At 45.0% G+C, this 22,220-nt stretch overlaps 3 protein-coding genes and 2 long non-coding RNA genes across 28 annotated transcripts in view; 1 reads left to right on the top strand and 4 right to left on the bottom strand.

Annotated features, from left to right (window-relative positions):
• Positions 1–2,850: 2,850 nt before the first annotated feature.
• LOC4804948 (uncharacterized) lies at positions 2,851–4,355 on the bottom strand. Of its 4 annotated transcripts, none has more exons than XR_004468815.1 (4): positions 4,263–4,355; positions 3,883–4,177; positions 3,721–3,821; positions 2,851–3,639 (listed from the first exon to the last, which is right to left on the bottom strand). It is a non-coding gene; the product is annotated as an uncharacterized lncRNA (long non-coding RNA). The 4 variants fall into 4 exon arrangements; XR_004468814.1 differs by having other exon boundaries at positions 2,851–3,200; positions 3,271–3,639; positions 3,883–4,349; XR_004468813.1 differs by having other exon boundaries at positions 3,703–3,821; positions 3,883–4,349.
• Positions 4,356–4,641: 286 nt separating this feature from the next.
• On the bottom strand, positions 4,642–5,442 carry LOC117183174 (uncharacterized). Its single transcript, XM_033378396.1, has 2 exons — positions 5,114–5,442; positions 4,642–5,049 (listed from the first exon to the last, which is right to left on the bottom strand). The coding sequence occupies exons 1-2, from the start codon at positions 5,396–5,398 to the stop codon at positions 4,981–4,983; spliced, it is 354 nt and encodes a 117-aa protein (XP_033234287.1). The 5' UTR covers positions 5,399–5,442; the 3' UTR covers positions 4,642–4,980.
• A 748-nt stretch (positions 5,443–6,190) lies between these two features.
• On the bottom strand, positions 6,191–6,921 carry LOC117183716 (uncharacterized). Its single transcript, XM_033378596.1, is given in 2 exon segments — positions 6,191–6,418; positions 6,420–6,921. Coding segments are annotated over 2 exon segments (213 nt in total). The 5' UTR covers positions 6,486–6,921; the 3' UTR covers positions 6,191–6,271.
• A 3,438-nt stretch (positions 6,922–10,359) lies between these two features.
• On the bottom strand, positions 10,360–13,304 carry LOC26533464 (uncharacterized). Of its 2 annotated transcripts, XR_004468881.1 has the most exons (4): positions 13,201–13,304; positions 11,142–11,169; positions 10,880–11,076; positions 10,360–10,807 (listed from the first exon to the last, which is right to left on the bottom strand). It is a non-coding gene; the product is annotated as an uncharacterized lncRNA (long non-coding RNA). The 2 variants fall into 2 exon arrangements; XR_004468880.1 differs by having other exon boundaries at positions 10,361–11,076.
• Positions 12,331–22,220, top strand: part of sm (heterogeneous nuclear ribonucleoprotein L) — a 101,288-nt gene continuing 91,398 nt past the window's right edge. For 7 of the 20 annotated variants that reach the window (XM_015184835.2, XM_033378661.1, XM_033378660.1 and 4 more), the window contains exons 1-2: positions 13,597–13,804; positions 15,024–15,706. In XM_015184835.2, coding sequence (XP_015040321.1) covers positions 15,560–15,706 — 147 coding nt within the window. In that variant the 5' untranslated portion in view covers positions 13,597–13,804; positions 15,024–15,559. Of the gene's footprint in view, positions 12,688–13,235; positions 13,348–13,551; positions 13,805–15,023; positions 15,707–22,220 lie in introns of those variants that run through there. The other 13 variants (XM_033378653.1, XM_033378651.1, XM_033378652.1 and 10 more) reach the window with 8 other exon arrangements.

Raw genomic sequence — 22,220 nt, 5'->3', positions numbered from 1 at the left:
ATCACTGTTATAAGCTGATGGAAAAACGCACAAAAGCTAGAGAGAAAGAGAATGAAAAGGAATTCGAATGGAAAAGTCCTTAGGGCAAGTGAAAAAGCAAAATAATTTAATTCATTTACTTTTCATTGGGGCCTTGTTTTGAACTCGATCAAGTTTTGTTCTTTAAATGTTTTATATTCTGGATATTTTCTGCTCAATTGGTTTGTAGTTTTCGGAAGATCTTTTCTGCCTTTTGAAGTTCTGCAAATAATAATTCTGCTGAATAATGAGAATATATTTGATGGAAAATTGAGCATTATTTCTGCTATAGTATAAGATTTGAATGGTTTTGTTGAGCCATTATTAATGTGTAATGCGTGCATTGCACCATTTGCCTCGTTCTCGAATGTTTTTCTGTGTTCTTATACTGTGCCACTTAAATGGGACTCAAAATAGAATTTAAATACCAGAAAATTGTCTGCCCAACGCCTATTTGCACTCTTCCAGACCCACTGCTTTCAACCCGTCCGTCCGTCCAGTACGAGGGACATAACCAATTCCAACGTCATTCATTCGCATTTGCTATTTCCGTTTTTCCTGGCCGTGTTGCTGTGTTGGCATTTCATTTAGTGCACAACTTCACATTTGCCTCAGCCGTTGTCTTTCCCATTTCCCACTTTCCACTTCTCTCTATCTCTCTATCTCTCTCTCTCTCTGTCTCCATTTTTCCCCGCTCCGTCAGTGCAATTGCCATTTCCGCTTCCTGAAATTTGCCATTCGTTACACACAGAAGAGCACAACAATACACGGACACACCAGGAGTAGAAAGAGCGAATCAGACACTGAACTGAAACCGAAACTCAAACAGGAGCAGGAGCTGGGGCAGGGGCAGGGGCAGGAGCAGAAGCTGGAGGCAGAAACGGAGGAGAGGCCGTTTCCCGCCTGCACCGACATTTTCATTTCCATGCTTGGGCGCATCGCAGCGAATCAATTATTCATCATCATCGATTAAGTAACAGGGGCTTTCGCCCTTCGAAGAACCATTCCCCCAGTCTCTGGCCCAGTCCCAGGCACACTCCCATTGCCAGGCCCACGCCCAGGCCCCATCCGTGGTCCTGTCACACTTTTATTGTTATGATTTCTGCCGTCGGTAATGGGCACACTTGAAGGACTCCTCCGGCCAGGAGCCACAGCAGAGACAATAAGAGGACCTGCTGGCTGGCGGGGTTGCTCCATTTCGCGCGAATACCCAGTACCTCTATAGAGCAAGGGTATATTGCGGTATATGAATTAAAGCAGAGGTCCCAAAGTTACCTTTTTAATTTTTGCATTCGTTTCTTACGTTTTACTCTATCTGTGAAATTGGTAGAAAATTCCATCTCATACGGATACGATGAATCACATGGAATCAGAACAAGAATGAAGACAGCCTGCTATCTGCATCTGGAGAGGTATCCCACAACCGATACCCTCGTTCTTGCTAAAGTGTCGGTTTTTATGGGATTTTAATGAGAACCACTGGGTCCTGGGCCGAAACTAAAAGCTGAGATTCATATACCCATATCCGGGCATGTCGATGGGAATGTAACTACGAATGAATGTGCATGTGTGTGTGTCTGTGTTTGTGGCATATGGGTGAGAGTCATATATCTGCTGAAACATAACAATACTCGTACATCGTACATCGCGAGGGGAGATAATGTTGGGGAGGGATAGAAGAGAGGGAGAGAGACTGAACGCATGTGCCGTTGTCCTGCTCCTGCCCCATATCATTCGGCTGTGCCCCGGCTCCTTGTGCTTATTTTCGCCATTATCCATTAAACATTTATGAAAATTGCTTTTGCTGCAGTTTTATTCACTTTCCCGTTTCTTCACTTTGCCTGCGGCGTGTGGGGAATCCCAATCCTCCCACTTTTGGGACGGACCAGGCATCGAAACGGACGGCATTCAGCAGAAAGTGGGGATGGTAAGATGGCAGGAGCAGGCGCAGGAGCAGGAGCAGCGGGCCAGTAAAACAATAAAGCTTAAGATTTCAATTTCCTTAGAGCTTAAAGCTGACTCTTGGCTTGTGCTCGCTCTCCCCCTTTGGTCTTTTCCTTTTCACATAAATCTTGCGAAGACATGTGCCTAGATGATAATCCAACATTATGAAAAACGCTAGCTACAATAAATATGCGCATCAATGGCGCCACTTTTAATAGCCGCATGTTCAACGAGCTGCAAGGCTTTCCATAATGAAATACGGCTCACTCGATGCTGATGCCTCGCTCCCCACGCAGGCGGAGGGAGTCTCAGGGGAAGTGGATAAGAGTTAGCTGGAGAGGCAGTTTCTTCCAAGGCTGGATGCCTCTAGGCTAAGCTGCCGAAAACTATCCATAAATCTAAAATAAACGCAATCGCTTTATAATCAAACAAACGGACGTATAGTTTCCCCGACGGTCCACTTTAGACGCCCTTTGACAATCCCTGGTGGCACATCCGCCTCCTGAATGCTTAACTAATCAACCGCCTTGGCACTTGCCACTTGACAAGCCACCCACCTTCGAAGTGATTCCGTTGCTGGCACACGTTTCAGCTATCTAAATTTCAATTAGAGTTTAAACCACCCAACGGAACGAACTGAATTGAGTGAAGCGCCCAAGGGCTGGTGCCGCTTGCCCGTGGCAGGAACAGGTAAGCGTTGCTCCTCTACCTCGAAGAAGGCGCCTCATTAGTTGCATGTTCATGTGCGGCAACATTTTTCATGTGCTTAAATCACTCGGAGATTGCAGCACTGAAAGGAAGTGGGCGTGTGGCTGGGAAGCCTCCCACTATTACTCATCCCCCCCCCCCCCCCCCCCCCCCACTCCCAAGCAAGAAAAAAACCGCCCGTTGGAGTCCTTCATATATTTACAATATACATTTTTCTGCATTTTTTTTGGGTGGGTTCCTTGGGAAACGGCGTATCATAAATTTGTTGGGCGGGATTTCGGTTTTCTCTGCGAGGGTTTCTTCTCTGAGTAACGATACTTAATAAACCCGCATCATTTTCCCATTTCGCACTCGCACTTCATGCGATGCTTTCCCTTCTGACACCGCCACCACCACTGCCACTTCCACATCCTCTTCCTGTTGTTGCTGTTGCCACCAAATTACCTGTCATTTCGAAATTATGATACCAAGGAATCGCTGCTGGCTACAACTGAGGGGGGCTGCGCTCTCCTCCTTGCTGCTTTCCGGATCTTGGGAACAATTTTTATGTTTATGGCTAAGAGCGTCTCCTAATTTTATTTTGTCACCGCTGCCACATACTCGTATCTCAAACTAATGCCAGCGCCGCAGAACAGAATGTAAAACCTTATGCGCATTTTCCGATTGTAATCTGTGAGCGGAAAACGACGAGTGGGGGGGGGGAGGACCCAGCCTCTGTGGGGAATCCTCCTTCTCAAGGCTGAAGCCTGTCATCAGGCCAGGAATCCTACATGCATGTGGTTTTTTTCATTCCATATAACTTGACAGCCACATCATTTCCCGTCGAATTGGACATTATAGGGAAGACGCCAGAGTAAACATGCCTCTGGCATTGCGAGGGACGAAGGACTATTATGGGATTTACTTCTTGTCCGAAAGCCGACAGATGATGTTTTGATTTGTGTAGAGCGAGAGAGATGACCTGGAAACCTGGGAGCACACATGAGCACAGATTACCGAATACAAATCGAAAATTTACTAAAATATACATACACACAAACATATACATACTTATTGTAGGTGTGCATTCGTAAAAAAAATATTCCATTAAGTTGACACAAAATTGTCTAATTATAGAAGTATATATATAAGAGAAGCAGCTCCACAGGCGGCTGAGGGGAAACCAAAAGGTAAAGAGTGGAATTCTCGAACATTTCATGTATGAAAATGTACAACTTTTATTGATTCTTAATCTAGAATCTAGATCATCGGTCGACACGCACACACGCACATATCTTACAGAGGGCGATAATGAGTCTACAGACAGCTCAACCGCGAACTAAGACAAATCCTGGATGAACTACAACTGAAAAAAACACAGCAGTCGGAGTCCAAGGCATCAGTAGAACCCAGAAGGCCATGCCTGGAGGCAATCAGACAGTTGAACATATGTATATTATGCCTTTGGATAAGCTCGAAGTCCAGCAAATTTCAGACTGATCCTTTCATAGAACACAGCCTGGAACTTCTACACTAGGTGGGTGTATCCAAAGAGCAGTTGGAGAGAATTTTTGAGTCATTCAAATGGCAGGATTCAAGGGTACCGGAACCACCTGTGACATTGTGCGGGATATCCTGATTTGGCATGGCATCATGTCCGGCGAACTTTGCCCACCGCACCTCTACTATTCGTACAAGATAATCCTCTAAATTTAAATTAAGATAAATTACTTCATATTAAGATAAGAGCTTATTGTTCGTTGGTCAGATGACAAGGGGAGACCAGTTCCCATAGAGGCGGCACGGAACCATTTGATGGGATTCAGCTGTGCCCACAGAGACAATATGCCTGAAAATTGCAAGCAGCGAATGCCTAATGACCGACCAGGGAAAGATACAGATGTTCAAGTAATGAAAACAAGATTGCATTGCTTTCTGGACATGGCTGTGTGTGTCAGAAATAATAATTATATTTGTTCAGATTTATACGTATTTGAATTTCGAATTTTAATGTTGATGTGACACACTTTTGGGGCAAGGCTTGCTCGTGTTTTTACAGCCTTTAGTATAAAATTGGGGAATTTAATGACACATAAACTTGTCCCCGAAATGTTTCAGAATTTGATTTACATATTTCTAAAATTCAAAAGCACATCAAGTGGGTCAAGCATGCTGACAGACTGAAAGACTGACAAACGGAGAGACGTGTTGATATTGCAAACTTGTTAATTAGCCAAAAAAAATAAATGTTTATTCACGATTAATCTACGCTAACTTATGAGATACTCGTACATGTACACAAATACTAGTAAAAAAAACCAAGGGACCCCTTCACTTCACGGAGCTGCTGAAGTTTTTCTCATTACTCAGGCAATTATTGCAAATGGTGCAGAAGATTTGCTGTGAAACGGAAACCGATTTGGTTACAGAATCATCAGCGATTCGATAGGGATATGGCACTTACTGGAAGAGAGGAGCGAGTGCCGCCGCCAGCCTGCGAGGAGCCGGTGCCCTCGAAGGTGCGCAGCCAGGACTTGATCACATTCGTGGGAGGTGTCTGGTAAATGCTGAACTGTTTCTTGAACAGCCTCTGGGCGGCGCTGATGGAGTCGTTGCTCTTGTAGTAGGCGCGTATGATGAACGCCCGGTGCACACCCGTCCACTGGTCCATTTCGACTGCAAATGCAACTGCAACTGCAACAACGCCATCCGGCGCCATCTGCTCTCCATCTGCTGCTGTGCATGCCATGTGTCGTTTGCCGCTGACCACAAAACTGCGGCTGGCACCACTTCCGGCTCATGGTTGACATAAAAAACGCTCTCTCTCTCTCTTATTAATATAAACAGAAGTCTAAAAAGAATCCATATATATTCATAATTATATGCGGGCAGGCAGATCTAATTGGTCGTGTAGTGCGACGGAGGCTCGGGCATACATGCATACATACATACATAGGTGCATCGGCGTGCAGCTAAAATTATCCACGACACGGATGACGCGGCGTATGAGCAATTTGAAATTCTTGTTTGCTTGTCGCCAAATAGTTTGTGGGCGGCACCGCCTATTTAAGTTTCAAGTGCGAATTGTTTTAACGTTCAGTGCCTCCTGCCTTTGCCTTCTGCACCACTGCCTTTGTATATCAATCAATCAATCAATCAATAAGGCGAGAGCATCATCATTATGCTTCATCAGCGCCCAAAGCCCAGTCATCAAGAAAGGGCGTGACTGGGGGAGGGCCTGGAATCCGGGAAGTGCAAACCCAAAATCCACTTCAACTCATTTAAACTTTTTCGCTACATGTTGAATCCCCTTTGCGATTCGGCAAGTGAGTAAGCAGTTGGCAATGCCAAAGTCTTTAAGCCATTTCGTTGTCTCCATTGCCGTCTCTCTAGATACACTACCAACCAAGGGTCGTTGGCTTTCAGACAGGAATTAAATTCGGAAACTCTACATTAAATTCTATTTGTATTTTCACAAACTGGAACCCAATCAATGCCATATGAAGGGACATATTTTATACGTTATTTTTTCCCCCGATTTCTATTTATTCAGAGAGTGTATACAAGTTTTTCCATTTGGAAAATGTTCGTATTTTTTTCGCCCTCTTTTGCCGATTTTGTTTTAGAGATTTTTTTCGAGTCTCCATTTTGCTGGACCATCGAGCACGTAACTGCAATACAATGCACGGCCATCGAATAGATAGATACAGATACATTTATGTAGTATCCGTTGCTGTTGTTGTTCTTGTTGGTGTTGCTGTTGCTGTCGCTGTCGCTGTTGCAGAAAAGTTAGCAAATGTTGCTGTCGCTTTGCCATTTACACAGGGAGCTGCCATCTAGTCGAGGGCAGGCAGGACCAGGAAGGCAGCCGGCCAACCAGCCATCTATCCATCCATCGCACGTCCAGCCAAACCCAACTCTACTTGAGTGTTTCTGTGTTTGTGTACAAGCATCTGTATGGAGTGTGGATCTGTGTATCTGTGTGTGCGTGTGTGTTCGTATGGAGGGGCATCGTTCGTTTCTTTTTGCTGTCTCTGCTTGTCTTTTTGACACCTTCATTTGCTTCGAACAGTCAGCTCCATTCAGGTGGTGGGGGACGAGGGCTGCAGTGATTTTATTTGCTTTCGTAACTTTTTTATCCACCTCTGCCGCCTATTGTTTGTACGTGTGTGCGACTGGGTGTTTCATTTTTGCTTAAAATTCTTTGTTTAAGGAAAATCGTTTTTTTTTTCGCAAACAAGAATTTATCAAAGGAAAATAAATTTAGGTAAAAAATTAACCATATTATTCGTAAATTACCAAAAGAATATCCCTTGATCCCTTTTTGCATTTACCAGGATCCGCTTCCATACATACTCGAACATAGTTTCCGTTTTCTTTTGTCCTGTCCTGGAGGGTCACTCCACCCCTTTAAGCCCGCTTCTCTGGCCTGCCAAGATATTGTAGAAAAATGCCCGGAAAAGAAATCTGGCCAACAAGAAAGCAACAACAATGCCAAGACAAATGATCCAATGACTGTCTCACTGCACTTTGGCCCACATCAACGGGCCGCAGCCCCAGAAACGGGAGAAAACCTAAAAGAAAAACGTATCAGGCCAAGGCACATGGCCCGGAGCTGTCTCAATATTCGGTAAGCGAGCAGTTTTTTTGTTGTATGTAAAGTTGGGGCTGGATTGGGGGTGGATTCGGGGCGGGAGCCAACCTCTAACACTTTTTGCCGATGCTGATGCTGACGATGATGACAAAGGGCAGCGAATGGGGCAAGCTCTGAACTAGGTCAAGACTTTGTTGCTTATCTTTTTCGGTAAGTTTTGGTGGAGAGCGGAAAAGTGGACTCCCACACATATTTTGGAGCATTCTTCAGCAGGGGAAATTAGCAGGGAACTCATATTAAATTTTGCATGGCAAATACTGCGAAGAAGGTCAGGCCGATGGAGGCAGGGCAGGAAGCAGGGCAGTGGGTTGCACACGCCACTCAAGCCGGACGCTTTCATAAGCGATTCACTTTCCGGCAGGGCCGCAGATAAACACACTCACAGACAGATACACAGATACACATGCAGAGGGTGAAATTCAAGGAGTCGGCATGGCTGTAAATCTGTGCTAAACAGGATGGGAGGCTCCGGCAGCTGCAGCACAGCGCAGCACAGCATAGCGCAACGGAAGCGGATGTGGATGCGGATGAGATTGAGGATGCAGCATGAGGGAGGAGGAGAAGGAGGAGGCAGCTGCTAAGACAGCAGCGTGGCACGCGCGGATACTAGGCGTTGATAGCGGCAGCTTATCAGCTTCGTTAGAGCCAAGACCAAGAACCAAGGGCCAGGAGCTGCTACCGCCAGCATCCTGCCGGGGGACACATTGCGTGTGCGGGCATTAAAGGAGCATTACATTAAAGTGGCGGAGTGGAGTGGATTGGCTTGCAGCTCGGAAGTCAAGTGAAAGTTGGTGGCACGGACGCAGCCACTTACTTAGCTCCCTCTTAAGTAGGGTTACCTCACTTTCAAAGCGGATTCTTTAAAGCGTAAGTCGGGGATATCAGCCATTCAATAAGGATTCATGGGCGAGAGAGACTGCGAAAATACCTGTACATGTATAGTTTTCAACAGAAACTAGCTTCAATAATCAGCTTTAAATCTAAGTCTAAGTCTCTAAGTCATTCAGAACAAAATTCGATAATATTCTTAGGGTATAATGGTCCTGAGCCGAGAAAGGCATAATTTTTAAAGAACAAAAAAAGTAAATATTTTCTATAAGGTTGAGGTGGCAGAGCTCAAAGTTGAGGTCCATAAGGCTGCATCAGCTGAAGGTCTTACTCCACATTCCACAGCATAAAGGCCTCGTCCGGCAGTGACGTTGCTGGGTGCCCCAAAATCTGCTGAGAGTCCCGGTTCTCCTTAGTCACAAACAGCAGAACATTGATCATTTGCATGGGCTCCTCATGGCTCAGCCCTGTGTCGCGATCCACATTGTGGTGAAATTCAGACGGCGGCGGTGTCCTGCCTTGGTCAAATATTTGCTAATGACGCCATTCCCAGCCTTCCACAACCACAACCATCCAACTTTGAACTTTAATGCCCTTTCCTCCTTCCTCTCTCTTTATCTCTTCATCTCTCTTACTCTTGAATTTTGCCTGCTACATGGCAACTACACAGCGATGTAGTTGTAGATGTAGTTTCCATTAATAAACAAAATAAATTCAATTAAATTACAATCTTATTATTTTATATTTTTAGATTTAGTACGCCTATTTTGATCGGCGAATCCAGGGATACAAATTTGTATGTTCCGCCAAAAAGTATGCACCATTTAAAGTCGTTTCAGAACTTCGTATCATGCTTTTTGGCTTTAATTTGGATGTAGAATTGATGTCAAAATCACGTAGATATACAATTTGTTGGCTGTAAACAAGGTTCTTGTTTGCTGTTGGCACTTCCAAGACAGGAATATTGCGGATAACGGTTTCTTATAATATGTATACAAATCCCCTGTCTAAAAGCTGCAGCTGTTGCACCGGTTTTTCACTGCTCACCGTTTAATATCCCGAGATGGGCGTTAATTTCGTTCCAAATGAATTCAACTGATTGCCTTTCCTTTCCAGTGGAGCTGGCTTGTTCTTGTGGCACGAAAGAATAGAAAACATGTCCCTTTCCTTTGATGCTGGATCTGTTTTCTGTCTATTGCCTCCTGGGGCCTGGATGGACTTTTCCTAATTCATGAAGTTTAACTTTTTTGAACGTTTTCTGTACCTTTTGAAAATACCAATAAGTACATATGTATGTTTGTATCCTTTAGATACGTGTACAGAAATGTACATACATTAAGCTGTTTAATCTGGTGGGGGCTCCTCAATTGCCAGGCTTAACATTCCAGCCGTATAGGGATTACTTTAGAGTTTTCTGGGGTATGCGGCAACAAGTGAGGGAGGTGGGCGGTGGTGTGGCAGCATCGACAAGTTGAGACCGACGCCAACTTGTGCACATATACGCACATGCATCCCGGCCATATGGCCATATCCATATTTTATGGTTCAAACATTGCCCAGGAGTTGGGCCCAAGGTCTTCGGGGCTTAAACTGCAGTAGGTGCCGTCCCGATTATGCAACTTTCCCCCACCCCCAAGGATCTGCGCACACACACGCACACACATACATAGATTAAATAGTTTATGCTGTTTGCATGGCAGCTTGTTGCCGCTGTTAACCTGCTCTTTGACATTAAGCGAAACGCCCCGGACATGGACACGGTCCAGACCACGTAGTGGACATTGCCAAAGAGCGCTGTGTGTAAGGGGCGGGGTGCTCCAGGTCCCACTATTTGTTTGTCCTTGTACGGTCCTTAATGTTCGGTCTCCAGAATCAAATTGGCCTTCCAGCGGCTTTTGTTTAACATCAGCCAACACAGATCATCAGCGAGGACTACTATTTTTATTTTTACTTATTTTCCTACTTCGTAATTAGATAATTGTAACATTTTTAATTGGATAAATGCATTCGTTTATATGCTTTCAAACTTAATCATGTTTATTTTTCCTCATCGCAATTCTCAAAGTGTTTTTCTCTTATCCTCTTTCGTCTTCCTTCAATCTTCTGATTTAACATTTCTCTTTCTTCATCTTTCTTTTTCTTTAATACTTATTAATTTAACTTTCACATAACACAAAAGGCTGAAAAGGAATTTAGGTTGATCAATAGCAAAAGAATATTAATAATAATACATACAATACATACATACATATGTACATATGTATATAAAGATGAAATGCAAATATTTCATAATTTAACCACCAACGAGACGAAGAAGTCAGCAAACGGAATAATCAAAACAAACACCGTAAGAATCGGTGCGAGTGCTTTGCTGCTTGCATCGTTCTCTCTCTCCACACTCTCTTTCGCTTAAACGTCGCGCTACTGCATACTCTAACTTGCAGAGGAGAGTATAACGGCTTCGAAGTTCGTGCTGTGTCTCCAATTGATTCTATTTTATCTTTCTTGGGTACTCGACAAAGGCCTTCTCGAAGTTCGGTTTTTGTTTTTATTTTATTTGGTGATTTTTTTTGGTAGAGTATTGATGCCGTATTAAATTGTTGATTTGGTCGTTTCACAAATCATTTCGCATTTTATTTCACAGTTCTTTCTTGTTACAGTTAATTTTCCCTTCTTCTGTTTTTGGTCCGGCTGTGATCTTGTTTTCTGGTTTTCTTTATTTTAACTTTTAACGATTTTAGCGATTACCTAGCAAAATTCTGCTGCCATGGCCTTGCCTTCGCTCTGATTTCTTTCTGCTTTGTCTCCAGATGTTCTCGCCGTTTCCTTCTCCAAACGTTCTGCTCCGTTCGTTGACCCCGCTCTCCCGCTCCTGAGAATCAAAGAATGAGTCGGGAAGCCTAGCAGCTTTCCTAGGGTTTTCCTGCCGCTGAGTAAAATCTGATCTGTTATTTAAGGAAAGATTATGTCCGAATTTTCTTCGCAGAAAGAAATTCCTTGTTTTTCTCACCTCTCGACTAAACCCGCAATTTTTCCGTCTTGTGAACCAAAAAAAAAGTGATTAGAAACGCCTTGGCCATACTATTCGGGAATAAATTCTTGAAATTCTTTTACTACAAATAATGACGGGAATTGTTTTAAAATATCCCCGGATGCCTATAATACTTCGCGATTAAATTTCCTTAATTACCAACGTAATGTGTTTAAATCTCCCGCCCAATCGATAATCAAAATCTAAATTAGAAGAAAACTACAAACCAAAACTTGTTTGTTCTGAAACCCATGCGCGCTACAGATCTTAACATTGCATAAAGCGTAAGCGACACTTTCGTTGGGTGTACGCCAGGGTGAGTGACAGTGAGAGAAAGTGAGCGCAGCAGAAAGTGAACTCTCTTCAGTCAGTCCGGCTCTCTTAAATGACAGTGCGGAAAATTCTCTTCCCGCGCAATTTTTAAACCGAAGGTAAAATTTGACTATTGTAGTAATACGCAAGAAAACTAATATTATCAAGAGCTAGACGGATAACAAATTTTAGAGCGATAAGCCCTTAACAAATCTACCGGATCTTCCCAGATTTTTCTAAACCAGGCATGATTATTTCGCAGTTTGATAACCCTTGAACCACTGTGCGCTGTTCAGCGTCGAATTTGAATTTTTCGTTCTCATTACAACATCAAGAGAGACGTAAAGAGATAGGATAGAGAGAGAGGGAGAGCGAGAGAGCAGATGTACTTCAATATTCATTTTGAAGAGACATAGAATACATCGCCAGAGCGTAACAACGCTGCTACACTCTCTTTTTCACTATCTGGCTCTCCCTCTCTCACGCTACGATGTTGTTGCTTTATTGCCCTCTCTCTCGCTTTGCGTGAGTATCAGTGTATCTGTAGCCTGTTTCAGTGTGTGGTGCGCGTATCTGTAAAGAGCGCATATTACAAGCGCACTTGCTGCTACTTTTTCGCTGTTTCTTCTGCTGCGGGCAGCGCACTCTCGAAACTCACTCTGTGGCGCTCGGTTTAACGGTTAATTTGCTCCCCAGAAGCAGAAATCAGCGAACGAACGGTCGTCACCGAAGAAAAGCGTACTGAAAAGCATCGCTGTGCCGCCTCCCATTCTCCCCCCGCATTGTAAGCGCTACGAGACAGTGTGTTATTGTGTGCTAGTGAGTGTTGGTGTGTTGTGCAGTTTGCATACACACAGATACGGATTTAAATTAAATACTTTGGCTTAATTAAATACTTCCGCGGCATCCATCGTCGTTGCTGTGTCGCTGTCGGCGTTGTCTACGGTTATCGATTCTCGTTGTCCCGCTCGCACGCACGCACGTTGGTTCTGTTCTTGTTTGTTGTGTCTCGCCACAGTCGTCGTCGCCGTCGAAGTCCCAGCGTCGCTGTCGCTGTCGCCGTCGCGTTTTGTTAGTGTGTTTGTGTATGTGTGGAAAAGGGCCGCCGCGGCAGAGAAAGCAACAAAAGAAGGAGACTGTGGAAAATAGTAAATAAACCAGGTGCCGCCGCTTTAGGACAGGTGCAAAGAGCATATCACAACAGCCAGCAAAGGTAATGCCAAACAGGAAAAGCAGTTGGGGCTGCATAACGGTGAAAGTGATTTTTCGCAATGAGTGAAAGAGTGTGCTGTGTGTGTGTCTGTGTGAACAGTTTTTCCCCCATTTGCTTTGGCCTCGCCATTCGCGCTGGGCGAAGAAGCAACAACAAATGTTGAATAAGAAGAAGCAGCAGCAGAACTAGTAGCCGGAAGATTTTTCTGCGAGTTGCCACCCACGAAACAACGCCACAAAAAGGGCCAGAAGTTACTCTTCTCGCGGCGGCGCATTGATTGGGCTCTCTCCCTCTCTCTTCTTTCTCACTGTGGCACGCAGAAAGGTAGCAGAAACAGGCGCGTGGCAGCAGAAAAAGTAGTAGATTGCAGTTTTCGAGTTTGGAAATGCAGCCACGCGTTGCTTTGCGTTGCTTCCTCTCCTTCGCTCTGTGCTAGTGATGGCCTGTCTCTCCGTGCTCTCTGACCACCTTGCAACCCCTAAAGACTGAACGCTCTCTCGCTGCGTTCCATACCTGTGAGTGTGCGCCGTCTCTGTCTGACGCTGTCGCTGCCGCTGGCCTCGTGTGTCCCCGCGCGATGCTCGTCTCGTGTCGTGGCTGTGTTTGACTCTCAGGCTTCATTCTTGCATTCGACTGACAACAGAGCAAGGTTCTCTAACGGTACAAATTTCCACTCTGTTCGTCCGTTCGTACGTTCGTAGTTCTGTTTCTCTGCCGTGTGTCCGTGTGCGTACGTGCGTGTGTGAGTGGTGTTTTGGCACTTTGCGAAATACTTATCGAATATTTTGCAGTGTAGGAAAAGCGTACTGCAGGCCCACTGGCAACTCTGCCACCCCACCAAACCCCACGTCTCTTCGGCAACCCAGCAGAACTGTCAAAAGCAGAAAACAGAACGGCACAGAACCCCATTCGCACGTCCGAACACTGAGAGTGCAGTTTCTTAAATTTTTGCGGTTCCCTTTTACTCAACAATGTGAAATTATCCAAATTTTAACTCGAAAGACAACAATAAAAACCCAAGTGAAATCCAAATTAAAATTTGAGAAATTGAACTGAAAATCACGGCCACAGACGTTGCATCCAAAATTTACTGTTGTTGCCGACGCGCCACCATTTTGTAAGCGAAATTCGAAAAGAGAGGAGAAAGCAGCAGCAGTGTGGAAATGGATGTGGAAAATGAAAATGAACAGAAAGGAAAACAATCAGTCCGTTGCCGTCGCATAAAAACAAAAAAGGAAAAGCGCCCGTCAGAAAGTTCAGTCCTCCGTTCACCGCTGCTGCTGCCGCCGCCGCCGCTGCCGCTGCCGCCGCGTTCCACCGCCCATCGTTCCCATCGTTCGGCTGTTGCCTGTTCCCGGTTTTTCGTGTGTTCCATTAATGAAAAATCCACCCCGGCGCGGATCCAGAGCGCGCCCCCACAAACAAAACAAAGTCGGCAGCAGAAGCAGCGGCGGCCCCGTCCGTCCGTCCGTCCGTTCGTCTGTCGCCCTTTGCCCTCTGTCTGCTGTGCGTGTGTGCTTTTCTAGAAGTGCGTTTGTGTGTGCGGACGGGACGGGTCGGAGCATTTTCCATTTTCCATAAGGGTTGCACATCACACACAGGCGGCCGAAAAACTTTTCAAGTTTACTTTTATGCGATTTCCACAGTCGTTCTGTTCTGCTGTTTTACTCTTCATTTCCCCCCTCCTCCCGCTCGCTTTTTACAAGTCACTCTGACGTTTCGGCCATTTTTCCCTTTTGTTCCTTCTATGCCTTAATTTTCGCTTTTCATTTTCCTTCTGCTCTCTGCTCTGTTTCTGTTTCTCTTTTGCCTTTATTCGTTTTTGTTATTTGCCGGCGCTTTTCTGCTCCTGGTTTTTTTGACAACTTTTCGAGGGTTGTTCGATGGTTTTGGGAGGCTCCTAGTTGGGTTTTCTTGTTGATTAATGCGTTCTGATTGAGTTACAATTATAACGGGAATTTCTTTCCGTTCGTTTCTAGTGGATAGATATTTCTTCTATGAGAAAATATGATTTTTTTGCTACTTTTCTTTTAAATTGGTTCTGGTTGGAACTTATTTCCAATTGAATAGTTTTCATCATTTAGCAGCTCTCCCAATACTAGATCTCATTAGGGCACTCTTTGAAGTACGAATATGAATGGAAAATAATTGCAATTTAAATGATTTTCACAATTTTGAAGCGGGGAAACGTGCTCAAGTGGAGCACACGGTGGCGAAATGACACATAAATTTAAGAGATGATAATATAAATATTCCCCTCCTTTGATCCGTTTCTAATAAAGGCTTTCCCTTTCTCTCTCTCTCTCTATCTATCTCTTTTTGTATCCGTCTTGCAGCTGGTTCCACAATCAGAGAGAAACCACATGAAAACGGAAAATTTATCACGCAAATCAAAAGTGCAATAAAATTTGAAAGTGTTTTACACTGCACTACAGGAAGCTGAATCGAAGTTGAGAATAAACAAACAAGCAAGAGAGCTACACTACCAACAGGAACAACAACATTAGCAACATTTAAAACAAACAAACTAACAAACAAACAAGAAACATTAACAGAAATTACACCAACACCAAATAACAACAACAACAACAACAATCGCGCGCGTTTCACGAGCGTTTGTCCGACACAAAAAATACAAAGAAAAGAAATAAAGTCTCAGGTCTCACCTGGAGGCAGAGACAGAGCTTTGAAGAGAAGAAGAAGAAGAAGAAGAAGAGGTCGCGTAGTCGCCAGATCGTTCCGATCTATTGTATAACCCCCCCTTTTATCGCACGCGGAGTCGAGGCTTAGGCCCCAAAAAATCGCCAAAATTCTACACCAACAAGCTTTAATCAGCCCCGAGATTTCGCTCCAGTTCGCAACGGCGACCACAATGCCCTACAACGGCGCCAGCAACGGAAGCGGAGGAGCCGGCGGCGGCGGAGGGGCCACCATAGTCGTCAGCGAGGGGCCCCAAAACAAAAAGATCCGCACCGGTGTCCAACAGCCCGGCGAGAATGATGTGCACATGCATGCTAGGGTGAGTACCTCCCAAATCTATGTACCTACATTCCGCAATTCTCTGGGCCAGATCTGTCTCCATAAAGCTCAATGTCCTTGTCGGGTGGGTGGATAGCAGCACGGGGTGGATGGGGAGATCCACTCTTGCCACCCTTATCAGACACAAACAATAGTATTCCCGGCACTCATCCATTCAATCGGCTCTCACCACCTTTTTCCTGCCCGCCTGTACCTTCGGTGGCCGCCGGGCGGCTGGACTAGCTGATAATTCCCGGTACGGGGTGGTAGTTCCCCGATAAAGTTTTCCCTTTTTTTTTTGGGGGTTGAAGTTCCCAAATGCATGGAGCTCTCTCTCTCTCTAATGGCAGCTTGCATTGCTTTTATCCGAAATATAGCGCAGAGACCGTCTCTAACATTTCATAATGCTGATAACATTTCGTGGGGTAGAAATAAAGCAGCAATTGGAATATTCTTGGATACAAAAACAGTAAACACCTTTTTGTATAATTTCCAATAAAGAAAAAAGCGAGCATTGATATGGTTGGAATTATGAAGAAATCTTCAAGCATACCATTTGGATACCATTTGGCACCACTTCCAGGAAGAATCAATGGAAAGAATCATTCTTTAGAATTAGATGGGTATGTTTTCAGGAAATTGAATTCATTCTTGCCTCTGAATTCGTTTGGACTCTGCCGGCTCAATCACATTTCTATAATGGAAACGAAACTTAAACTTAAACTTAAATTGAAACATCCTGTGGCTTTTACAATTGGCTTGCAGCATTCTGTGGCCGCCGGCAACAGCTGTAATTTTCCACGGCCCAAGCCCAAACCCAAGCCGAAGCCCAAGCTCTCTGTTGGCACTGGCACCCACGACGCCTGGAGCAGCAACAGAGACGAGGCAGCACAGAAACAGCCGCGGCAGTGGCAATTGTTGCTGCTGGGGCTGGTTGGAGGGTTGGAAAAATCGATTTCCACCATTGCCACCGGCTGTCTGCTGCTCGCCGGCCCCTTATCTGCTCGAGCCGATAAAAATAACATTGGGTCCTATGCACAGAGCCCAGCCAGAGTCGACAAATAAAAACCGAAAAGATGATAAAACATGGCCCAAGAAGGCGTTCCCACGCCCGTGTTCGATAGTGTATTGATTCCTGTGGGACAAGGCCTGGAGGCAGCCCCGGCATGGATATTACTTCATTTCGGTTGCCAGTTGTGGCATGGAAAGATGGCTGGGTGGCTTCTGGTGGCACGTGCATGAAAGGAGCACACTCTTGCGGCCGCGCAAAGTATGCAACAATTTTTCCCGTCCCTTAACTAATGGCATTGCCTGTGTGAGAGTGTTTGTGTGCTGGTGTGTTGGCGGATGCCTCATTTCTCATTTGGCATTTGAGCTGTTGCTTCCGCTTGATGTTGCTGCTGATGTTGCTCCTCCTCGTTGTCGTTGTCGTCGCCCACACTTGACTTGACAGCGCAATTAGCACATGAAGCAGCATCTTCTCGTCATTTCAAGCGTTTGGGTCGTCACCGTCACCGTCACCGTCGCCTGTCTGTCGCTCTCTGCTCTGCAGGCCCTTTGCCGGACTGCCTGGCATCTGCCACTTGGCATCGTTTACGCTCTCCTGCCTAGACGTGCCACTGCCACTGCACTGCATACCTGTAGGCGCCCCAGCGCGGACAGGAGCGAGCGAGCATCGCCGTTGCCGTTGCCGTTGCCGTTGCGTACGTGCCTTAAACGTCACTTCCTACGTGCCCAAAAGGCAGCGGGCAAAGGAGGAGCGAAGCAGCCATGTGATTAAGTGCACTCGTAGGCGGATGCGCTGAATCCCATGGACTAAAGAGAGAGAGAGAGAGATAGAGAGAGGGGCAGGTTAAACGATTTAGTTCTTGCCCTTTTTGCTAATGCCGCTTGAACCAGAGATCAGACATTGTGGCAGCCCTGAAGAGGTCCCCCCTTAGGGGTGCTGCCGTGTGTCGCCCAGGCCTGACCTACTAATGGTGGCACGCGAGCGAACCGAAAGGGAAATCCAATAGCAAATGGGAGAGAACGAGCACTTGAGCCCGGAAATGCCGCACAGACACAGGTCTCGGGAGGAACAAGTTCTTCGTACTTGAATGCGTTAAAAAAAAGAAGTTTTTCAGGATTCGAAAGATCTTGGATTTAAGAGCTTCAAGCAGGCGAGCATCTGGCATCTCCTTTCGGGCATTCGGTCAAATCAAATGTAAAGTGCACGTCCCCTGATTGAATCTTCATCATTCCATGCGGGTCATCAGCATGTCTGCCTTTTGCACTTTGCCACTGCCACTGCCACTGGCATTTCCATTGATGCATTCTGAAATACGTTGGGATGCGGCAACGTCACTCACTCACTCCACTGTCGCCGATGTGTCTGGGAGCATGACGCATGCCACTCCACTCCACTCGCAAAATTCTGCATCCAGACTGGAGGCCATAAATAGAAGGGGCACACACTCCTCCTGCCGCCGGACAAGGGGCAGCCACCCACCACTGGATTGGCAGCTGGAGTAGGAGTAGAAGTAGGAGTGATGCAAAAAGTCAGAAGGTATTTTTTGGTGGTGCGTCTGGAGGCCAACCAAACAATCCACACATCCGTCCCTTTGGGGTGCCCACCCATCCCCGTTTCGTTGCTGATGCAACAGTCAAAATGCATTTGCCAGAATCTGTCTGTCTCTGGGCCTGCGGCCTCTGGGCATCGGCTGTTAATTGAATGCATCACTCCGGGCAACACGGGGGCTGTGCAGCAACTGGAGATGCACTCGACTCGACTCCACTCCACTCCACGGGGGTTGCAAGTTGCAGGTTCTCTTTAATCATGCTTTGTTTTTACCTTTTGGCTAGCTTGCAACGCTGGCTTTTTTACTAGAAATAATTGATTTTCATTGTCTCTGGTCCGCGAATGTCCGCGTGTATGGAGGGGTGGGCTAGGTGGCTGAAAGGGTTGTTTGTGCATCTGTCCAGCCGTCCATCCTTGGGGGTTTATTACACCCTCTGATGCTGCTGCCGCTGCTGCTGCTGCTGCAGGGTTGTGTAATTGAGCTAATTGAAAGTGCTGCTTGTCGCTGGTAGTTACCGTAAGAGTATCTCCACCTTACCGCATGTATCTCTAAGGAACTTGAACTTTCGATTGTAGCCTTTGGCACCGCTAAGAAGTTTGCTCTTTCTGGTACTGACATTCGATCTCTTCGATGTTTGATTGATTTTCCGTATGCCGTACTGAAGTTTTCTTCTTTTGGCCTCAGCGAATGAAATTTCCTGCCTGATTGGCATTTCAAATGAGTCGAAAACAGCTGTGGCTGTGACTGTCGGACGACACTGTGAATAATAAGTTCTCTTGCTCATATTTCGGTCAAAGCCATCATAAATTCAAAATCGAATGGAAAGTCATGCATGTTCGGCAAAATATGCTTTGGGATTTCTATTCGAATGACCTGTAAATCAGTCGCATTGGGGAACTCAATTTCCAATTGCTGCATTATTATTCTTATTCGTTCAAGCCATTCTTTTTTTTAGTTTCAATTGAAAATCTATATATTTTCTATTTTTTTGTTGTCTGAAATTTAAAACTTGTTGACTTTGCTTCGCGAAAATTCAATAGTTTCTTAGCGAAAAAAAAAATGTTGTCAGCCTTTTAGAAATCATATTAGTTTCCTCTTTTCCTACAACCAGAGAAAAAAGCCATGAAATTTTAATATTTACACCTATGTATATTTAAAATAAAAATATATACCAATCGATTTTTTCCGAGAGTGGAAATTATCAAAATGAATGTGTTTCAGCTATATTTTGACTTGAATATGAAAATACTTAATTTAAATATTTAGTTTTTTTATAAAAGTGTTTCTAATGTTTTTAATATTTATATTTATTTATCTAATTTATTCTCAAATCAAAGTGAATTCTATATCATTTCACTGTTTGTATTTTTAGACCGAATTTTAAATTTCAATATGCGTGTGTTTCTTTTTACTACGCCATTTTTCTCCGAGTGTATGCAGATAAATATTTATCCAATAAATAAAATATGCAACACTCACGAATGATGATGAAAATAGTTTTAATTTCTGCATCTAAAATTAAAGTTTTGAGTTAACATCTCCTAGAATTGGATTTAATAACTTCATTGCCTGCCAAGAAACCACAGCCATGATGATGATGATGCGGCTGACGAGCTCCTTGGTTGGGCCTCAAATTAACACCTTGTCATTATTTTTTATTCTGGTTTCATTCGGTGGACTGCACAGACAGCCGACAGCGTAATAAGGCGATTTGCTGGCATTAGGAAAACGTAATCTAAACAAACAACCAACAAAAAACAAAAACAAAAAACACGCTTCCAAAAATAAGTTGTCAGGCAATTTCTTGTCAGTTTTCGTTCTGTTCGGCGGAGGTGTCCGCCTTAAACTCCAATTACCAGAAATTATGAATCGTGTGGGGAAAGAAAAAAGCATAGAAGAGAAGGCAGAGAAAAAGAAGAAAAAAAGAAAAAGTTCAATTTATGCCCCTTGTGGCCACTATCCCATTCCGATCCTATCCATTCTGCTGCCCCTGCTGTTACTTCTGCTTTCTTTATGTTTTACTTTTTTGATTCTTTTCTTGTCTCTTATTCTCGTTTACTTACATTGCCTTGAGCGGGGCGGGGGGGCAGTGTTGTCGTGAATTTGCCGGATGTCGTGCTGGGTCTCCCCCTCTCTCTCTCGAAGGTCGGAAGTGTAGTTTTTTAAGTACACGCTTATATATAATTTGATATATGGCTCATTGTCATTTTGCCATCTTCTGGTGGACATCTACCAGATACAGCTACAGCTTCTGCAACTGTATCTGTATCTGTATATGTATCTTATTCTGCGATATCTGAGGGAGCACCCGGTTTTTGGGGGTCAGGATAGTGTGTTTTTTATGGAGTACAAAGTTGAACAAGGTCATCCAGAGATGTTTCTTCCCTTTCACATGAGAAGTGGCTGAGGTGGAAGAACCCGGGGGGAATTCTTGGAAAATATCTGCCCTCCGATGGAGGATATTTCCTGGTTCTGCTATTCCAAGTGCTCTTTTGATTATTGAATTTTCGTTGTGGACATGAACATGTCTAAGAACCAACCACTGACCTCCCGTCCGGGAGGGTAGTCCACCCTGTAGAGTATAGAGCCCACCCCCTCACGCACTCTCCTTCTTGAGATTTTCAACAGCTGCAGGCAGATTTATTCATGGACTCACCTGCGTATGTAATTATATCATTATTGAGGGGTACTTCTGAAGTTTTGTCCCCTAATGGATCAACGCTTCGCCTTCGCTGCCGTGTTTGTATCTGTATCTGTATTTCTGACGACATGCGACACACTTTTTAAATGCCAATTACGAGCGACTGCTAACGGTTCTCGTGCCGCTTCTCTTTAGCCTTTTTCTATTATGGCTACCCTCTACTTTGCCGTTGGCTTTTGCCTTTTGTCTTATTTTTTCCCCCTCGTACTCGTTCAATATGCCAGGCACAATCGCTGCCTGCCACCTCCCAAATTCGAGGCCCAGAACCCGAACTCAGAGTCGGGACCCATGTAATGCGGTACTTTGGAAACTTGCGTCAATTACAAATGTGTTTGTGCCTTTCGGGAGAACTAAAGGGGAAGAGCGGGAGAGAGAGAGAGAGTTAGAGAGTGGGGGCGGGGGCATGGACACAGCGACAGGCTGGAGGCAAACGCCGTGACTTGCATAGAAATGTAATTTTTGTTCTCTTATATATATATATATTTTTTTTTTGTTTCTTAGTCGCGCTGTCGTCGCTGTAGTTCTACGAATTCCTTTTCCATCGCTGGGTCCCCAACTTGGGGCTCTCGAATAATTCGCTACGGTACAATTAGTTTTCATTTGGCCGTGCCGCCTTCTTCTCGCTGCTCATCTCCGTCCCCACGTCCTACGTCCCACAACCTACTCCCTTCTCGTACTCCAGCCATCCAGCCAGATCCCTCCCCAAGAACTGGCTAAGAGTGTTCCGCTTCCTCCTCCTCCTCCCCCTCCCCCCGTCACCGCTTTGGGGCAAGTTTATTTTCACTTTGAGTCATTACAACATTTTGGCATGTTCTTCATTCTGCTGTATTATTGTTATTACGATTATTGCGTGCCACGTTCTCTCCTTCTTTCCTTCTCTGCTTTTTCTCTTGTCTGCAGTTTCGTTGGGAATTCTAATATCGGGTTTGGCTTTGAAATGAATTTCGTGAGTGAAATATCGTGATGCAAGTACAAACAAAAGGCACGCATTGAGGGCTTTTCCAGCGCAGAAAAGTATCTGAACTCCCGTTTTCGTTCAGTTAAAGCCCCGTTCTGGGCCCAGATATTTCTTATTGGCTGTTGAATGTTTTTTTTAAATTATTATTTTTGCACCCAAAGCCGCATGGCCAGCTTCTTGAGCCGGTTGGCTTCCTGCTGTGTTCTGTGCTATGTTGCGCTGTGCTGCGGTGCGTAGAGGAATGCCAGCCAGGTCTGGAGAGGTATGGACGGTGGGAGGAGGGGGGCTTGGGGCTTTG

This window comes from Drosophila pseudoobscura, chromosome 3, assembly GCF_009870125.1.
Source record: "Drosophila pseudoobscura strain MV-25-SWS-2005 chromosome 3, UCI_Dpse_MV25, whole genome shotgun sequence".
Lineage (NCBI taxonomy): Eukaryota > Metazoa > Arthropoda > Insecta > Diptera > Drosophilidae > Drosophila > Drosophila pseudoobscura.
The sequence above is the reverse complement of the archived record's forward strand: the minus strand, read 5'-3'. Positions and strand labels throughout refer to the sequence as shown.

Coding starts and splice junctions, on each gene's coding strand:
- LOC117183174 (XM_033378396.1), bottom strand. CDS start 5,398: ATGGCATGCACAGCAGCAGATGGAGAGCAGATGGCGCCGGATGGCGTT. Junction 5,050..5,113: donor GCACTCGCTCCTCTCTTCCA/GTAAGTGCCATA, acceptor TCCGTTTCACAG/CAAATCTTCTGCACCATTTG.